This window comes from Nyctereutes procyonoides, unplaced genomic scaffold, assembly GCF_905146905.1.
Source record: "Nyctereutes procyonoides isolate TBG_1078 unplaced genomic scaffold, NYPRO_anot_genome, whole genome shotgun sequence".
Classification (NCBI taxonomy): domain Eukaryota; kingdom Metazoa; phylum Chordata; class Mammalia; order Carnivora; family Canidae; genus Nyctereutes; species Nyctereutes procyonoides.
In genome coordinates, this window is record NW_026575048.1 from 19,353,653 (window position 1) to 19,373,246 (window position 19,594).

A 19,594-nucleotide genomic window follows, 5' to 3' on the forward strand; every position below is an offset into this window, starting at 1 on the left:
GTACCGATGACACCCTCCCTTTCTCCTTGGCCTTGGAACTAGAGTCTCAAAGATTCAGTGTGAATTCCATCCTCCACAGGCTTCCTCCAAGGCAGGCACTCCCAGTGAGCTCATTTTCAAAATTTAGTGACCAAAGGATGTTGCTTCCACCTCCAGCTTCTTGCTACAGATTTCTAGTTTCTCTGGCGGGGGAGGGGATGCCTTGAGCCTTCCCTTCCCCACTGGGATTAACACATTTCTGAGCTGGTCAAACTAAGGACTATGTTTGCTTTTTTTCCTCCACGGAGAGCCTCAGAGCTGAAGATCTACTATATGTCTGCTGACCACTTGGAGGAAATCAGGCCAAAATGTCAGGAGCCAACCCAAATCTTCATCTCTTTACCCCAGTACATCTCACTTCTGGGAATCTAGCTTAAGAAGAAAAAATACAAAATATGGAGGGGAAAAAAACCAACACATAAAGATATTTATTGCAGCTCTATTTATAGTTAAAATAAAATGCATATATATAGAAACAGATATCCAACAAGAAAATACCATGCAGCCATTTGAAAAAAAAGCATTCTACAGCAACACTGAAAAATAGAGAAAAAAGTAGGATAAAAGTTAAATGTACAATTTTGTAAAGAAAAGTGCCCATGAGAAAAGCTTATTTTTTCCCTTTTTCTCAAATTTCCCATTTAGAATTTCTCTCAGAGCAGCCAACAAAGTGGTGCAGTCCTAAACCTCTCCTGAAGTTTAAGGTAGGAAAGAAACCTTGACTAATCCTCTCTTAAGCAGCCATTGGCCCTGACCTGCTTGGCACTTAGGAAATAGAAACACCACAGGGAATGCCGGGGTGTTAGAGCTGAGATGTGGCAGGAAGATCTCGTTCCTCTGTGTGTTCAGATTCCAGTTTTTAGATAGTGGAGACTAGGAACTAGTGACTCTTAGAGAGTCATGAGGATGAAGGGGACATTGCATACAGATGGACTCTTCAATGAAGCCATAAGGCACCATCCACTTGCAAGCCAGTTCTGAGGCGGCGCTGGGACATATGCGGGGTTCAAGGAAGCCCAGTGGATGCCCAGATGGCCGTCCAGTCCAGGACCTCCTGACTGCACTCCCGTGGCCCAAAGCACTGCTGGCCAGGGGCAGAAAAGGGATCTACCCTCAGCTGAGCTGAAATGGGCTGATTTCCTGCCGACTGGCCCCCTCTTCTGCCTGCTTTCTGGAAATACCCAGAACAATGTTGGCCTTGCCCCATCAGGGCTTACAAACATCTCTCCATGCTCTCATTTAGGCCAAATGCCTCTGCTTGTGCCAGGGTCCCCTGCAAAGTCCAGATTGTCTACCTCCCAGAAACCCCCTAGGGAAGGGAACAGTGCCTGTAACCAAAGCCCTCGGCTCGTCTGACCCAGGCACTGGCATGAGGCCCACCTCTCGCCGTTCCAGCCCGAAAGCTCCTACCCCTTGGCCCAGAACAGAATTTACTCTTCCAGCGACCTTGTCTCACTACGTAACTGATGCTTGAGCTTCAACTTGACCAGACAGTCCCTTTTTCCTGCCCAATCTACAGCCCAATTTAATGCTCATGCAGGTGATGTTTTCAAGGGAGAAACTGCCTGGCCTGGACCCCATGCCAGTCCCTCCCCACTCTGGCACTTGACCCCTCCAGGAAGGCTGTGAACAGTCATGTCAGGGAGAAGGAGACGCAAGACAAAAGGACATTATTACGGTGCTTTTTCCGTTTTTCTTTTTGCACAAAAACAGTCCATTTATTCAAGTGTTCTCCAGCACAAGTACATTAGAAAGGAGCTTTATTATATTCTTCTGGGCACAAAAAAAAAAAAATATGTGATGAAGGCGGAACTGACAGACTTTCTACATCTGCTGTACGCATTGATCTCTTTAATTATTTCATAAACAGCTATGTCACGAGCATCACTTACACAGAGATACAACAGAACACCAGGGGGACGGGGCCGGGGGACCCGCTGGGGGCGGGGGAGCCCTCTCCCACGCCCCTCCTTGGATGTCCCAGAACCAGACTGTGAAATGTACATTATTATTTTCAATAAATAGAGAAGCAACCCTAAAAAAAAAAATACAGTGGTGAAAGGATGCTGGAACCAGGAAAACAAACAAACGGAAGAAGAAGAAGGAGGAGAAGGAGAAGGAGAAGGAGAAGAAGAGAAGAGGAGGAAGAAAAAGAAGAAAAAAAAACCCAAAGGAAAAAGAAAAAAAAAAAAAAAAGGAAAAAAGAGGAACTGAAGAGAAAGGGGGGTGGGGAGGGGCGGGGAGGAAGTCCTGCATTTAGCTGCGTGGAATGTGGAGTAAAAGTGCTCTGCCGCCGGGGTCAAAGCGAAATCGTCTGTAACAGTAAAAGGTATTACCAAATCAGCTACAGAGTTTATTCTTCAGTATGAATACATGATTTCCCACAAATAAGTAAGCACCCGCTACTTCAATGCCTCAGCTAAAACACATGAAATCGCTCATTTAGTTTTCAAGTACAAAGTTAAAATGCCTTTTTAATAATAATATATCAGAGTAAAATAATAGTCTCTTTTAAACTCCACTACAAGAAAACAAAACAAACAGTCATTGTCCAGACAGCAGACTTAATTTAACAATATATATTTTTAATAAAATGTTTTAGCACCTTGTTGAGTCACCTCCTCCCTCTGCGTATTCTAAGAAATTTCGGCATTTTTTGGGTTGGTTGGTGAATTCTAGGGCTGTGCGACCGAATCAGTCTGGGACGTGAAATGGGACTGCGGGCGAGGCTTTTGATCCCTGCTCATCTCCTCAGGCGTGGGGTGGGGGGAGGGCTGGAGGCTGCTGGACTGGGGGTGGGGGGGGGAGTCACCCGCCTGCCCGTAGGGTGGAGCAGATTGGGGGGGTTTCCAGTTACCAGAGTTCCAGGAGTCCACGGGCCTCCATTCAGACAATTCAGCCTGTCACAAGTAGCAAAGGGACCCTGCGTGCTCGTCCTCGGGGTTCATACCTGCCTGTTCCTCTCACCCCAGAAGCCCCACTGCTGAGGGAAAGGTCACCAAACAAAGGCCCGCTTCGGCCAGGTCTCTGAGACACAAGGGGACAGGAGGGCTGCCCTCGCTTCCCAAAGACACCCAGGCTTTCCTTTACCACAATGTAAAGAGATTCGAGAGCTTCTGCTAGCGTTGTGGAGTCAGTCAGTCCTTGCCATTAATCTTCCCTCTTTCCTCCCAGACCCTGCAAACAGGCGTAGTTAATCCCTGCCTCCGCGGGGTCAGGCCATGCTAGCTCCAGGCCAGTCCTCCATAGCACCCTCCCATCCTGTGCTGGAGCAAAGCCTTCAGCTTTCCTGCCAAGGACAACTCCAGTGTCACCCCAAATCACAACCCTAGGAGCAACCAGACTAGACAATGCCCAAAGAAAAATTCAGATTCCTCACCTCCTGGGATCAGTATGGGGCCTGGCTAGAAACTCTCTTCTCGCCAGAATCTTGGGTCAGCTATCCCCCTGACCAAGGGAAACAGCCAGTCCTCTCTAGATCACAGTGCCAGGGAGGCCCCAGGGCCCTAATCCACAGCTTGAGGGGGCTACCGACTCCTCTGGAAGGCCCTAGTGCCATAGCAACTCTGGCCAAGCAGAACGGCGGCAGGAATTCAAAACCTCCTCCGAGATCTACTTTACGTATACTTAGATCATCAAGCATAGGAAGACTACGGGTTGCAGTTTTCTTGCAGAACACCTCCCAGATGGCTCCACTGAAATATTCCCTCTCTTGCTCCTGCGACAGACCTTCTTGTGCTAGAGACGGTGGGTATTCCCATCTAGGCTTTCCCAGAACCGTCAGCAAAACAGGAAGGAGGGAGAGCAGTTCGATGTCCAACAGCCTTTCCTGCTGCCCGGTCTGCCTGTCCCAATCCACAACCTAGCAACTCACCAAGACTCCTATGGGCATTTCCACCAGACAACCACTCCCAGGCCTGTCTCAAAAGCTAAGAGGTCCTGGATGCTCTTTGGGGAAGTTTGCTTTCTAGAAGAATGTTCAATAGCAGGAAGACTCTGGGGTCTAGAGAGAAAAACAGTAAGAGGCTCATGTCATCTGCTGACTGCAAGAACTCTCTCCCCACCTGAGTCTTCACCTGTGGTTCCCCCAGCCTACTGCTCTCCAGTCAGTCCCAAGGGTAAGGGGCTTAGCACCAGCCAGCTCAAGGCTGGCCCACAGGGCTCAGCAGCCGCCTCCGAGAGACTCACTTACTCCTCAAGCAGGAGACTGATGGCTCTGTGACTCTGGCACAAGCCCCCGGTGACTTACCCCAGACAAAAACCACCAATCTCTTTGGCACCACCTTCCACTTGGCACCTGCAACAATTAGGGAGGCACCATCCTCAGTCCCTGGAAGCCCTGGTTTCCAGGGGTAAATGTCATCAGAAAGAAAATCCCACTGGGGACACACTCCAGAATTTTCCAGAGGCCTTCTTGGTTTCTCCTATTCCACGCTTCTATCCTCAGCTTTACGAACCACAGCAAGTGCAACAACCCCCGCCTTAAATCCTCATACAACCCTACGTCAGCCAAAGCACAAAGCCTTCAGAAGGCGACTGGATTTGTGTCCCCAGAAGCGCCCCACCCAGGGCTAGCAGCAGACTGTTGTGAGCATCTGAAGTGGTCAGGTTGGCACATTCCCAAGGTCCCCTGTGCCCTCCCAAGTTCTGATGGGGGACCAGGCCTGTGGGTTGGGCTGGAAGAAAAGCTGGTGATAACTGTCATCTGGCCCATTCCAGGGCCTAGTCAGGTTGTTGGGACCAGGAGGAACAAGTGCTCTTAAGTACATCAGCCACAACAACCAGGCCTCCTCCCAGCAAGCTGGCCAGCCCACACTAAGCCCTCAGGCTTGCCGTGTTCCATGGCTACCAAGTTTCTTCCCCACACCAACCTCCCCCCCGCCCCCATGGGGTGGAGCTTGGACCATCAGGAAAGGCAAACTCCTTCACATAAGCAGTGGCGAAAAGGCCCAGGAGGGCCAGGAGAGCTGGGAAGTCTGTTTGCAGAGGAAGGCCCATGAAGGGCCGGTCCCGACACCGGGGGCTGTGAAGACCATAGCATTGGCCAGTGGGGGAGGGAGCACCTTGGACTGCCTGACGCAGCCCCTCCTCCCCGCAGCCCTCCTGGAGTGCTGCTGGTGGACCCAGGCCAGGAAGATGGGGCCCGGCTGGAGAAGGGGGGGCAAGGCGAGCACCACAGTTAGGTACAGGGATTCCAACAAGGGAGAGGCAGAGGTATCCCCCCTCCTAGCTGCTCCAGCCCCAAGGGGGCTCATCATGGCCACCTGCCACCACATCACAGAGCTGGCAGGAAGCACCTGGGTGGGATCTTAAAAACCAATCTGACCAGGAAACCAGTAGCTTGAAGCCCAGGACCAAGCACCTCTAAAAGGAACGGGAGACTGTGGCCACCAGCTGTGAGCTTACTCCTGAGCAACGAGCAAGGGATTCAAAGCCTTGGTTTAGTTTTGTCACCAATTGCTAATTTCCTTTATTCAAAAGATAAGTTTCACCGTCCCATTTTTTTTTTCCCCAATGGAAGCCCCCTGGCCAAGACAGACCTGGATGTCAAATTTTATTTTGGTTGGGGGAGAATAGGTAGGGGGAGTCGAGGGCTGACTTGACTGGTGCCTAGAGTTGCAGGTCAGTATCACAGGTTGCTAACAGAAGAATCTTTTGACATCACCAGGGGCAAAAGAGATAGAACGCTACCTGCTAGAGGAGAGCACCTGCGGAAATAAAACCTCCTCCTTTTCCTGCCTTCAGCACCTAGCAACTTCTGGGATTGACGGTCTACCTGCAATCAGGGCAACAGAGGTAAAGAGCTGCAGGGCCGACGCCACCAAGTCCTGAATCCTGGGGAGGAGCGCTGGGAGCCCCTGGCTGTGTGTGCGTGTGTGTGAGTGCGCCCATTCTGCATCGGTAGAAATCTGTTCCTGTGTATGCGTGTGGGATTGATTGATTGGTGTGGGGCTTATGTCTGCAGTGGGACCTGGGGCTCAGCACTCTGAGCCCCTTGTCCCGCTCCCCACTACATAATATTTCTTATACATGACCCTATCTATGTATTTAATATAGCGCCTATCACCGTAGGCCCTATCTTTCTAGGGATGCGAACTTGGGACCATGTGCTTGACAGCACACCTCCCAGCCCTGCCAGTCCCAGGAGGTGCCATCCCCCCTCCCATTATAAAATATATATCTCTATATGCCACATATCTACACCCCATCTATCCAGGCAAGCATCTGCCCATTGGGCCCTCACCCTGGAGCCACCAACGCTGGCCCTGCCTACCGCCGACACCAGGCTGCCTGCCTCGGTAGGAGGTGGAGCCAAGTGTCCGCACACATGGGGCTCCAGGTGCTGCTGGCTCCAGGTGCGAGCACAGCTATCATCAGACCAAGTACTAGAAAAGAAATACACACCACTCCAATCATACACACGAGGAGAGAGATGGCCCGGTCCTCCCTCCAGCCCTGACACACGTGACTCAAGAGGAGGGGAAGTAGAAGAGAAGAGGGACGCGCCCAGAAGGCCGGCCTCAGGGGACTCCCCTGGCAGCCCGGCTGTCGCTGCGCCCGGTGGCCCACCTGGCCCGAGGGGTGGGGAGCCAGGGCACCAGGGCCACCACTTACTCAGAAGCACCCTGCTCCCCGCACCTTGGTTTATAACCGAAAGGAAGGGGGGGTTGGGTTTTTGTTTTCTTAAAGAAAATCTGAAAACAAACATAATTATAACCAGAACCATAAGAATAATTATAACAAAAGGTGTCATCAGCCTCCCAGTATAAAACTGCAGCCTTTGGAGATGACCAAAAACATCACATTCCAGGGGCCGGAAGCCGCCTTGTGCACAGAGGGTGGATGGTGAGGGCCTCATAAAAGAACACACAAAAGGCGACTTAGACAGGAAAGCACCAGTACGTTTTGTATGTTTTTTTATTTGCTCCAGGTGGGGTTTTTAACGGTCACTTTCCCACACTCTGGATAATTTCTGATCCCACCACAAGGAGCCCTCGAATCGGCTAATGTGAGAAATTGGGAATGAAGACCCCTTTATCCTGCCATCTTGCCGAGGGAGTCTCCTTTTTTTTGGAAAAAAAAAATCGAAAGGTTATTGCGTGAGCCTGGATGAATCCCACTCTCAGCCCTCCACGGTCCGGCCCACCCCGTCTCACCCCTGTTTTTGGCAGGGAGAAGTGGGAGTACGTGGGTCCCGAACTCTCCTCCTTCGCCTTGTTAAACACCAGGGGGAAAGCCCGCCATGGCAACGATTCACCTTCAAGCTGCCTCCCTTCTCCATCCAACGTTAAAACCCTTTGCACATAAGGCAACGTGGAAGCTGATGTTTTTACTCATCTCGCTGTTTTAAAGCACCATTATGAAGTCAGGTTGTACAGTAGTTAACAGTACCTTTTATATATATATCTCATATCTATCATATATATATAAACTGTAAACAAGAGGTAACAGCGGCTTCTAGAAACTGATTTTCTTCAAGGTTTCCTGTGTGGTAGGCACCTGAAATACTGTATAAAAGGGTCTTGTGTGATCTGTCTCCCTGCTGCTCGTTGGGCTCTGTTCTGCATGACCAGGAATGGTGCTGGCAAGACAGCTCAGCGGCTGGAAGGAAATTCTGCCACTGAGCGTCACTATTTTCCGCCCCTTGCTTGTGCTCCTATCTGATCAGGCTAGAGACAACAACAAAAAAAGATATATAGTTAAAAAAAAAAAAATCTCCAATATATAGATTTCTGTAGAATTTCCTTTTTTTTTTTCTCCTGTCCTTCCTCTGCAAGGTATTGTTACTATTTCCTGTTACTGGTTTTTGCTGCAATAAACCCTCTTGTTTCAATCACAGCAAGAAACAAAAACCCAAACGAACAGAAAACCCCTCTGAAAAGAGTAGAAAACAAAAGGTTTGACCAAAAAAAAGGGGGGGGGGAGAGATGGGAGGGAGCTTGGTTTTGTTTTTAAATAGGACTGAAGATTAACATTGAAAAATCAGGAGATGACGTCCAACCCTTTGTGCAAGGCAAAGCCCTCCGGTACTTCCGCCTCTGGTTTTTGTTTTAAATTTCCTTTTTCTCTTCTGGGTGCTGATACTTCTCTCCATCCTCATGTTGTTGGTGTTTTGTTGTATTTTGTGTTTTTTTTTTTTTTTTTTTTTTTGTTTAACTTTGTGTCACTACCTCAGTCTGCCCTCATGTCCCTTACACACAAGCAAAATATTCCTTCAGCGGAGCGAAGAGGTGGCGGATGACCGGCACGCTCCACGACCGGCCCAGCAGTCTCTGCCTCGCCAAGCGGCTCATGTTGGAGACATCGGTATAGTGGACAGGGAAGCCAAACACCCTGGGGAGAAAAGGCAGAAAGGGCAGGGGGTTGGGGGTGGTGATTGTGGGTGGGTGCGACCCGGCTGCATCTTCCGTCTTTTGTCACCCATCACGACCCGGGCCCCCTGCCACTTGCCATGCATCTGAAGGGAGAAGACACCCGCTGCCCGGGAGTGGCCACACAGCAGAAACAAAGTTAGCATTTGGGGAAAAACAGCTCCAGAGTCTGTCGGTAATAAACACACCTCCCTAGTGCCTTCCCCCGAGAGCAAATACTTGACCAAGGAGCCGTGCTGCTGCCTGGCTGGAGAAGCTTCAGCCTTCCGTTTGCTCCGGGTGTGCGTGTAAAGGGTCACTTCGGCTAAACTGCGATTACACTGGGGGCGAGGAGGCCGTCTAGCCCACGCGATTAGTTTATACCCAGTCAGGACGTGAGGCCATGTAGCCCGCCTGGTCCTGTGCCGTCCTGGTTTGCAAAGTCCCCAAAACGAGTAGTGAGAGTGGAGGAAGCTCCTGGGGCTGCACTGTTTCCTGGAGGTTTAGCAGGACCCCTGGGAGCCATGGCCCCCTGAACGGGTTTCCTAGACCCCTGTGACCCTGGGCCCGGCCTTACAATGCACAGGAGCGTCTGCCCACCTCCACCCCCTCCAGGAACCTGCCATGTTGGGAAATGCTCAAGTGGCATCTGTGGAAACTACAAGCCCAGCCCAAAGGGGCAGCGATTCCTCCCTCAGAGGCAGCAATCACCACGCGCCACGCACCCCAGGACACAAGCACGTGGCCTTGGGTACTACCTTTCCATTTCAGTGCACCATAAGATGTCCTCTTTCTCATTCATGAAGACGGGGAAATGCTGGTCTTTGCCCTGCTTTATGGAGTTCGACCTAGTAGTAATGGTCCTCACTTTGCTGAACTAGAAGATGAGGAGAGGAAAAGAGGAATGAGCACTCACTCGCTGGCCATGCGTCTATAACACGTGCACCAGGCACTTGCCAGGACGGGAGAGTCAAACACTGACAAGGCCTGGTCCGTCCAGGTGGCCGGGTCAGACTCCAGTGTGAGCCTCCGCAGATCCCACTGCCCTGCTCTTTCCACTTTGAAGTCACCCGGCCATTCTTAGTCCGGTCCCACTGGCCAAGGACTTGAGAGGTAGCAGCTTGAGCCACTGAACTTCCTAAGTCTTCTAAGAATGGGTTCTTGCACAGGTGTAGCAAATTGCAGGCAAAAAGGATGCCAAATCACTGAGGGGCTCCTGACAGACACCTCTGGGGTGCCAGCAGTCCCGGATGCTGGCGCCTGACCTCATGGAACCTGACGCCTGGTACACTCACTCCGGGAGATTTCTCCAGAGAGAAGTGCAGCTTCCACATCACAGGAGAACGCGCCATCCTGAAGGCTCGTGCAATAGGTCCTGGCCAAAAGATTTAAGAGCCCTAGGAGATCTAGGGACCTTGGCAAAGACTTCTGAAGTGTCTGCGTCCCACAGGACCAGCAGGCCAGCTCAGCGAGGATGGGCTGAAGGCCAGGAAGGATTTCTGGTCTCTCTCCTTGCCCTTCAGGCTGTCCCCTGGGTCCTCCCCTCTGGCCGACTGGGTGTGTGACCCCGTGCCACCTACTAAACTGCCTTCTCTGCACTAGCTGCAGACACTGCCCTGGGGAGCACACTGACTCATCCTGCCCTCTCCCCCCTTCTCCCTACCCCCCAGCACAGGGCTTTGGCGCCGGGGCTAACCTTGGCTATCCTGCCGTGCTCCAGACACTCCTGCAGCTCCAGCTTATCATTCACAGTGGATGCCAACGGCCTAGGAGGCAGAAAGAGAAGATAACGACAGAGACCAGGAGAGCAACAGGGATGCGCGTGGCGGTGCCGGCCCAGCAGCCAGGACTCACACGGAGAGGTGAGAGGACCGTCATCACCCCCGACACACATCGTGACCCCTTCAAACTCCCCCAGAACATATGCACACACACTGCAGCTGTCTACAGGTAGTCCACCAAGCATTAATCCTTAAAGGGAAATTCCACAGTGGTCTCAATCTACAGATAAGCAGATAATGCCTGCCCAGAAAAAGGAAAACCCAGTTACTTTTGTGCCAGTCATCTTAAAATACACTGAATTCTAAAAATACCTTTCACAGGGGGCGCCTTGGTGGCTCAGTCAGTTGAGCATCTGACCTTGGCTCAGGTCATGATCTCAATCAGGCCCCGCATTATTGAGGGAGGGAGTGTCAGCGCTCAGCAGGGAGTCTGCTTGTTCCTCTCCCTCTGCCCCTCCCCCCAACTCCTATGCTAATTAATTAATAAATTAAAATCTTAAAAAAGAAAAAAGGGTATCCGCCACAAAGCAAGCTTTGGGGGGCAACCAAATGTTCTGTGTCTTGACTATGGTGAGGGTTGCATGGGTGTGCACACTAGATGAAATTCATCAAAGCGTGTACCTTCACTTCTGCAGTTCCCAGAAGACTAAAACTCTGTGACACTGAACATGTCACCTTTTGGAAGGCAGAGCATATCACTGAACATCACCTTTGGCGCTGATCTTTTCTGACATTTCACACAAGTCTACCATCTCAGTATGGGGCCCACAGGGACCCCAGGCCAAAGTGCACACCTCCAGCCTCCACCCCATTTATGCACACACACATTCTACATGGACCCACACAGCACCTCTGCTCCCCCTCGAAGTTCAGGGTTCTGGAATTTTAGAGTTGGAAGAAGGAGGGGAGAACAATCCCATAGGACCCAGGTCTGGGAGGAGACACAGAGTTCGTGGCTCCAAGAAATACTGGACTACATGACCCAGTCTACTCTTTCAGAACACACCTACAGCTTGGGAACTTAGGAGGGGGCACTAAATGGTCTGCAGGTCAACCCTCCCACAGACAGGTCTCCTTCCCATCAATAAGCCCTCATAAAACATAGGAGCTTTGCCAAACGGGTATGAGACTGGGGATGTTCCTACAACTTCATGCTAATGGCTGAGGGGGACAGAAGGCTGAGGCCACATCACATGATGTTAACGATTTATAGATATAGCAAGGGTGACGATCCACTCTTAGAACATTCTGGAAAATATTGTGCTGCATCACAGATATTTAGATAGGGTGGACCTGACTCTGCTCTTGAACTGCTAATGCTCAACCAGAATTCCTTTCTCCTCATAGGCCTTTTTAAAATCCAACTATTACACTGAAGAAATCCTTATCTTCATTCCTGGACATTAACATCTCTACCTGTGTAATCGAAACAAAGAACATCTTTCCAACAAAGGATCTGAAGCCAACAAAGTGCGTGGATAGTAAGCAAAGTGGGACCCTCTGAGCTGCATGGAGCTACTTCGAGATTCCCTCTCCTGGAGCAGGTGTGGCCCAGCTGTGGGCACTGCTCTTCCCCACCCCAACTCCACACTCCACAGCTTACCTCTGGAGACTAAGGACGAGCAGATTCTAGATACGTCACCAGTGCAGGAGAACCAACTACGTAACTCAGCAGCACAGTGATTCTCCTATTTCGACCCCTAGCTACTGGTTTCTCAGGCAAGTATTTTCTATACCCTGACTCCCGTTCTCCCTCAAGGAGAAAACAGAGAAGAACATGGTAGAGCAGCAAGCTGGTCAGCAGGGGAGGGTGTGCCCAAGAGGGCTCACTCAGTGACCTCCTCCTCCTTGGGCCGAGCTGCCTGCAGACACCAACCCGCAGCCACCCCAGGCCCGGGCACTCTCACCAACCTGTTCATACCAGGAAGGTTCCCCAGAAGTAGCGGGCCCTGTGTGCAGCTGACACTTCTTTGGCATCAATCATCACAGGGTTGGACTATAAAACAGGAGAAAGATTAAAGATCAGAAAGAAAGGAATAGCAGATTATGCCAGGAAATTTTGCTAGTTGAGAGCCTTATAGCCTGAAAGGCACTTGCTTTCTCCTTTCTCTCAGGAAGCCACGCAGTGCGACTGCCTGAAGCCTCCAGGAAAAGCCAGAATGGAATCCAGCCACATTCCACATGCTCTCATTAGAACATTCTAGAGCACTGTAGTCTAACTGAATATTCTGTGATGATAGAAATGTTTTTTGTCTGCACTGTTCAACGGAGTAGCTGCAGGTGGCTAATGAGTACTTGAAATGAGGCTAGAGCGACTGAGGAATTTTAATGTTAACTCAAATACCACACAGGGCTGATGGCTACCCTACTGGACTATGTAGCTCTAGCTGACCCAGAGGCTCTGAGCAGGAAAGTTCCAAGGAGTATGGACATGTTTGCTCTATGTCCAGATTACAAGCCAAATATACGTTTGTTTGCATTTTAAGAACATCAGCTTGAGGGGTTACTGACCCCATGATTCTGGATCACGGTCTTGAGCTCCCAGACCATCTCCCCACCCTCCCAATAACCGAGAATGCATCTGGCCACAGAGACCCTCTGTGCGTGGTTCCAACCCGGCTCAGCACTGACAAGGGACCCACATCATGGGGAATAAATCCAGGTAAGCCATCTTTTTTTTTTTTTTTTTAACTTCCTAAGTGCCATAGAGCATCTGTCATGGTGCCAGGGGAACAAGGGCAAGCCATTCTGGTCAGGGAAAACGGATTTGGCCATCTCGAAGATCTCCCCCAGTGAAACACCACACAGAACCCCAAACTCTAGGAGTCTGGCACCCCACCCTACTTGGGAACGGTGAAGCCCTTCCAGCCCTGAGGCCCACACCCACATACTACCTCTCAGAGTCAGACCACCAGGTTCTTTCCAGGGGGATCCTCTATCAGTGTTTCCTCCCTGTCTAACGGGGAAGCCCTGAGCTTCCCGAACAGGCCCCTTGCAAAGCAGAAGTCACCAGTCCCCAGCTCCACAATGCAGATGAGACAGGGATAAAGCAGCAGCCCAAGGTAGAAGCCATTAGAGAGCTGGCCAAACCAAGGTTGCTGGCTATACCTCGAGAAATCGCGAGATGTCCCTCTTGTCACTAACGCCCATGGCCACCACATTCTCAAAGAGCCAGAAGAAGGGGCGGTCATCTCCCTCCTTGGGCCGCGCATCATGCAGCAGGCGGTAGAACTCAAAGAAGAGCCGGCCAGTGCCCTCTGAGAGGTCGGAAGAGAAAGCCATCAGCTGGGGCTGTCTGCATGAGACAGTGGTGTGGCTCGGGCACAGGGAGGGCAAGGGAGGACAGGGTCATCGGGAGTAGCCGTCCCAGGGCAGAAATATCCAAGGAGGAAACCTACGTGCGGAAGCACCAGCTCAGAAGGTGGAGGGGTGAGTGCGGCACCTACCGTAGAGTCCTTTACGGGCAGGATTGACGATGGAGAGATCATTGCAAGGACTGCCCCCAATCACCAGATCGAACGGGCCCCACTCCTGGATCTGGGAGGATAAAGGTAACGGGATGGCCTGATGTCCGGGGACAGAGGCAGAAAGGAAGAAGGAAATTATCTGTGGATTCGGCAAAAAAGTACTTTGGCATGGGAGAGAGGAGACCCAGCTGCTTGGTATGCCCACTATATACACTCGGATGTACATACTACACACACACACACACACACACACACACACAGCGCCATGGACAAGTCACTGAGGCTGAGTTCAGTTTCTGAAACAAAGTGAAGGGATCCAACTGGATCGTTTCTGAGGCCAGCAGGGGAACAGTGTGCTCCCAACAGAAAAAGCAGCCACTTAGAGGGAAGGCGGTCCGGGCTAAGCAGCTGCATGTGAAGGTACTTTGTGCTCTGTGCACTTTGGGCAGGGTGCTCGGGCCACCTGAACGCCCTCCAAAAGCCCCTGGTCATCCCTGAGGGCCTGTAGTTACAGGGGTAGACACAGATAACTGGAAAGGCAAAGGGTCGTCTGGGCAAGACCCTGCCAAAGCCATCTCCTACCCCCTGCCAAAATGGAGGCTGGTAAAGCTGTTGCCCAAAGTATCAAGAAAATGGGAACTGAAGCACTGTGCTGCAAAGGCCCTGCAGCTAGCCAGGGGCAGCCAGGGCCTAAATCCTGGGCCTGCTCCCGGTTCCCATTTGGATTTGCTCATTTTCCTCTCCAGACAGGGAACATGGCAGAGGAGTAAGACCGGGGTGGGGGTGGAGGGGAGAAAGGAAAAGAGCAGGTGAGCAAAATGCAAGGTGGCTACTGCCGCCCTCAGGAGCAAAGTGCAAGGAATGCAGAGGAGGTGGGGCGGGTCCCACTACACGGACATACATGCTTCTGCGTGACGCTGCGGACGTCCCCGACGTACATGATCTTCCCCTGGTGCCGTACCATGCCCACCGTGATGGAGTCCTCGCACACCTCGGAGGCGATGTAGCGGTCCACCTGAATCCCCAAGTCCTTCAGCACCAGAAGCCCTGTGCCAGCCAGCAGAAGGCACGGTCACTGGGGCTGCTTGCCAGCATCCTGGTCTTCGCAGGGGGCTCTCTAGTCGGCTGGACACGTGGGCCAGCAACAGCCTTGAGCCCCACCCTGCCTAGGAAGCTGCAGGAAGATCTAGGAAGATCCCCTCCTGGATCCTATTTTATGCCTACTTTGCTCTACTTAGAAGGCCGTCAAGACCAGACAAGAGGTGATTTCTGGAATCGGAGAGAACAGCAGGTAACTTTTTGGGTGGCCTTTGTTGTTCCTACATCCTGCATCCACTGTTCCTTCCTCACCCCCCACCAGCTGTGGCCTCCTGCTGTGATTCCACCCATCCTCCAAGACTCAACACAAATGCCACCTGCTCTAAAAAACGTTTCATCACCCCCACTCCCCCACACCCTGCAGGCCCCTGGAAGCAACCCCCCTCCTCTGGAGACCCCCAGCACTTTGTATAGCTCTCCAACTCATCAGAACGGTGGGTATTTCTACTTCAGCCCTTCTCTTGGGTGGCAAATGCTCTTCAGACAGAGAAGGAGCTCATCGGTATTTTCCTCCTGAGCGAACTACACTCACTTCCTTACCATGATGGCTTCACAAATGTTTGCTGAATTGAGGGCAAGGAAACCATTAGAACAGACCCTGAGAGTTTCTGGAGAAATCGGGTACAGCAGCACCATTTCCACCGTCCCCACAGATCCCCCGCCCCCGAAGGAGCTTTTATAGCCTCTTGGGGTGTGGTGTGGTTTATGTGGGCCTTAAGGTTCTGGCAGGGGAAACCAAGGCTGTAAATTAACTTCTCTAGGTTTGTAGAATATTCAACGCTGAGCTGAGAACAGAACATAAACATCTGGCCTGGGACGCCACCATGTCCCAGCCGTCTCCCTTTGGTCACGTGAAGACACAAGTTCTAAGGAGGGTTATTCCTTTCTTAAGAATGGAGAAGCCATGGGCTGGCCTGGGGGGACAGCAGAGGGATGATTGTGTGTCAGTAACACCTTTTGGGAGGGTTCTCTGGCAAGGTCAAGAACCACATAAAACAAACTTCCTAAGGGTGCCCCAGCACTCCCTACAAGAGAATGGTTTACGTATATAATGATGTGTGTGTAACGATGCTTGTCACAGGCTGCTCATAATAGAGAAAAAATAGTAAACAACCCAACAGAGGGTTAGTTAAATTACGGTACTTTCACCCAGTGGAATCTGATGCAACACTCACAAGTAAAGGATATAGTTCCATATTAACATGAAAAAGCAGTCACGATATCAAATAAAAAGGCGAGTTACAACACAGTGTGCATTTTACTATCCTTTCACTTTATTTTTCTATCTACGTAGGATTTTAAAAACACATACACATATGTGCACTGAAAAAAAAATAGAAAGAGATATACACCAAAATGCTAATTATAGATTTATGGGTGATTTAACTATTCTTTAAACTCTCTTGTTGATCTTTTTTTTGTTTTTGTTTTTTTGGTTTTTTTTTACCATGACTTACAGTCATCGTACATAGAACGCTGCCTATGTTTTCGTTTTGGTCGCCGAGTCTGTCCTTTTGAGGCTTTGTGAAAATCTTCAATAACCTCTGACTAGAGATCACCCTGAACTCTGCTGGAGCGCCTCCCCCACTGAGAAATGGTGCCCACCAGACATGGTGGTTGACCACTGACTGTACTTCTCACTGAACACAAAAAAAGTCTCCTCTGCGGGGTAATACTTTAACAGCTGTAATGTTAACTAGCATTCTGCTTTGCCAGAGTTAAAACATAGGTGATCCCTCAAGTGGAGCTCCCTCATCCCGGGTGGGGCTGGTGTGCCACACACTCACCTGTAGCAATTCCATCAAATAGAGACAGCACCCGGATGGGCTTCCTCTTCTCGGCTGGGACAGGTGGGTAAACCTTCGGAGGGTCCTAGGCAGCGAGCACAACAGGCCAGGTGAACGCCTGAGAGTACATTGCAGGTCTGCACCCAGGGCTGGCCCTCCCGGCTGACTAGGCCCACTCTGGCCTTCTGAACCCACACCCTTGCAAGCGGCACAGGTGCTTCTGCCTGTCGCCCGGGGCCCCATGAGACGCTCCTGCCAGGTCTGAGCCTGCCCTCTGGCTCCAGCAGGGAGGAGGTGAGAAGAGGCACCCCAGGCCCAGCACTCACAAATTCCTGGTCGTGGTTATTGGCGAAGAACATCTGGAGCCGTGAGGGCCAGTCATCCCGCCGCCGCAGTAGCCCATAGGTGCCCTTGTGCCCGCACATGTAGCAGTTCCAGGGGTCCTCCTTGATGGCTGCCTGGGCGGCCCCCGGACCCACTAAGAGATCCACACACTCCACACAAAAGCACCTGGAAGGAAGCCCAGTGTGGCAGGGGGGGCCTCTCAGCCCCAGACGGAGCCTGGCTGGGGAGGGGGCCACTACAGGGTGGGCCAGGGAGGGGTGGGAGGCGTTAGCTAGGGAGGGGAGGGGAGGGGGGGAATGGTGGGGAGGGACCCTCACCTGCAACAGTTATTGTTCCCACACATGAGCACCTCGCGCCCCCCACAGCAAATGGTGCAGTAGGACTGGTAGCCATCATCATCGTACTGGTATGCGCACTCCAGGAAGCAGTTCTAGAAGGCGGGGCAGAGGGTCAGAGACCACCAGGCTACAGGCAGCATGGTCAGGGCAAAGGCAGGCTTTGAACCCAGCCTCGGGGCCCTCACCTTGGAACCTCAACTCGTTCTTGCAGACACGAGCCTGCCAACCTCTTGAACCACGGACCTGGGAAGAGGCTAGCAGGTCTCGCAACCCACAGCAGTGTGTGGGAAGGACAAGGGCAAGGCCAAGGAGGGGGCGGCACCCCCTTGCTCCTTGCTATAGCCCTGGGCTTTTCTCCTGGGGCCCCAAGGACACGGCAACCCACCCACTTGTCAGCCACTCTCTACCCTCCCTCCACCCTACTATCCCACACTAGGGACTGTGACACAGTGAGCCCATATCTGGGGACGCAAATGGGCTCTGGAGGGACAAAGAATCTTCCCCTCCTTGGGGAGGACAGATAACACTGTCGAACACTCTAAAGCCCAAGGGTCTGTTTTATCAGGACTCTGTGTCCAGAGCAAACCATGGTGTCAGCATGGCAGCTACTTTAGACGACTACAAGACCAAAGAGCTGAGAAGGTGCAGACAACCGGGAACTGAGGGCTGCCTTCAACCACGTCCCTGCTGGATGTACCCCTACCTTACAGTTTTGGCACATTCCTCCGACAAAGAGAGGGTGTTCCAGGGTAACGTTGAGGCTCCCACAAGAGATGCAAATGTCTGGAAAGAGTAGATAAAGAGTGAATGTCTTTGAAGGGCCCCTTCCCACTTTGGGGCCAATGCTCCACTCCAGAAAAGCTACAAGAAAAGGGTGTGCCGGGGCAGCAGCCCAAAAAAGAAGGCAGACAGGAGTTGGGGGGATACCCCATGCAACAGGGAGGCATCATGGCCCCAATCTCGATGCCCACTCAGCTCTCAGGGCAGCAATGCCACCCATCCAGGAAAGGCAGTAATTCGAGGACAAGAACCTGCCTATGAGAAGAGGGCCTGGACCCTGGGTGACTCTGGAGATTGTCCCTGGCCAGTCCTTAAGTCTTATGCCCTGCCCCCATCTCTGCCAGCCCTGAGGGCCCCGAGCCAGACAGACTAGGCCAAGGGAGACAGATGGGAGATGCTCTAGAGACCACTGGATGAAAGAAGGCCAGAGGTCATGAGTTCAAGCAAATCCAAGAAGAGGCCACCCTTCTCTGACGCACTGGAGTTCCCACACCCCAACGACCAGCCTGTGCCACTGGTAGGAAAGTAAGATGGCAGCCCCAGGAAGACAGCTGTGTGTGCAAAGCAGGGTGGGGGTGGTGGCATAAGCAGGATAGACGCTCTCACTGGGTGCCAAGGTCCCATGACGTTCAAACCTTTCTAAGCACCTATGCTATTCTGCACCAGGTACCACACTAGGAAGCAAGCCCTGCGGCCAGACCTGGGGGCGACAGACTATGGACTCCCCAGGAGGTCAAGGCCCATCAGGACTTACCCTCGATGTTCCGGCACTTCTGCCGCACTTCGTACACCAGCCGCTCTGCGGAGGGGAGGAGAGCCCAGCATCAGAGGGGGCTGAGGGGGCCATGCCCGCTCCTCTGAATGCCAGCCTCGCCGAGCCTCTCTCTCCAGAGCCAGGCCAACTACCTCTTGTGCGTTCATCAATGATCTCCTTGACCTTAGGCTTCTCAGTTGTGCTCTTTCGGGGCTTTTTGGCTGGTGGGGGTGGTGCATAGGCAGCTGCCTCGGGTTCGACCCACATGTCTGTGTAAACTTCTTTGTAGGGGTTCTTCTCTTCTGGAGAGGGAAAGCAGGGGACGTGATCATGGCTGCTGACAAGCAGTACCAGCTCCCTCCCCTCCTCTATTCTGCCTACAAAGGCGTGCCACTTGCTCCCCAAATTGTTCTAGCTCCCAGCTCTCCAGTGCCAACAAGCCAATGGGAGCAGCTTATTCTGAGCCCCGGAGCAGCACTGCCCCTATCCTGACCCCAGGGAAAGGGAGTTTGCAGCCACTCCCCCTGGGCCACTCGACCTAAGAGTTGGCAGCTCTAAGCAGGGCCTTCCCAACCCTGGCATGGAGCTGCCTGGCTGGCAGGGGTCCCAGAAGGCTAGCCTGGGCACCTGCATTTACCTTCAGGTGGCTCCAGGCCCTTGGGGCCAGAAGGCTGGAACCCTCCGAGAGCCCACTCGATCATCTGTTTGTTCTGCACCTCCACGGCCTTGGCAGTGTCGCTCTCATCGCTGTCGTGGCACGCCGGGAACAACTTCCCTGCGCGGCTACTGGCCACCTGGAGAGCAACATGTATGGGGGAGGGTGTGAGGATAGGCTGGAGGACAGGAGAGGTGGC

General features: G+C 52.2%; 1 protein-coding gene across 1 annotated transcript in view; it reads right to left on the reverse strand.

Annotated features, from left to right (window-relative positions):
• Positions 1-534: 534 nt before the first annotated feature.
• DNMT3A (DNA methyltransferase 3 alpha) overlaps positions 535-19,594 on the reverse strand; it is a 105,401-nt gene continuing 86,341 nt past the window's right edge. Inside the window, 15 exon segments of the mRNA XM_055327179.1 lie at positions 535-8,373; positions 9,149-9,267; positions 10,087-10,156; positions 12,083-12,104; positions 12,107-12,167; positions 13,280-13,428; positions 13,618-13,708; positions 14,540-14,685; positions 16,524-16,608; positions 16,850-17,033; positions 17,186-17,298; positions 17,910-17,989; positions 18,741-18,785; positions 18,893-19,042; positions 19,378-19,534. Of these exon segments, the coding sequence (XP_055183154.1) occupies positions 8,232-8,373; positions 9,149-9,267; positions 10,087-10,156; positions 12,083-12,104; positions 12,107-12,167; positions 13,280-13,428; positions 13,618-13,708; positions 14,540-14,685; positions 16,524-16,608; positions 16,850-17,033; positions 17,186-17,298; positions 17,910-17,989; positions 18,741-18,785; positions 18,893-19,042; positions 19,378-19,534 (1,614 nt within the window). The 3' untranslated portion in view covers positions 535-8,231.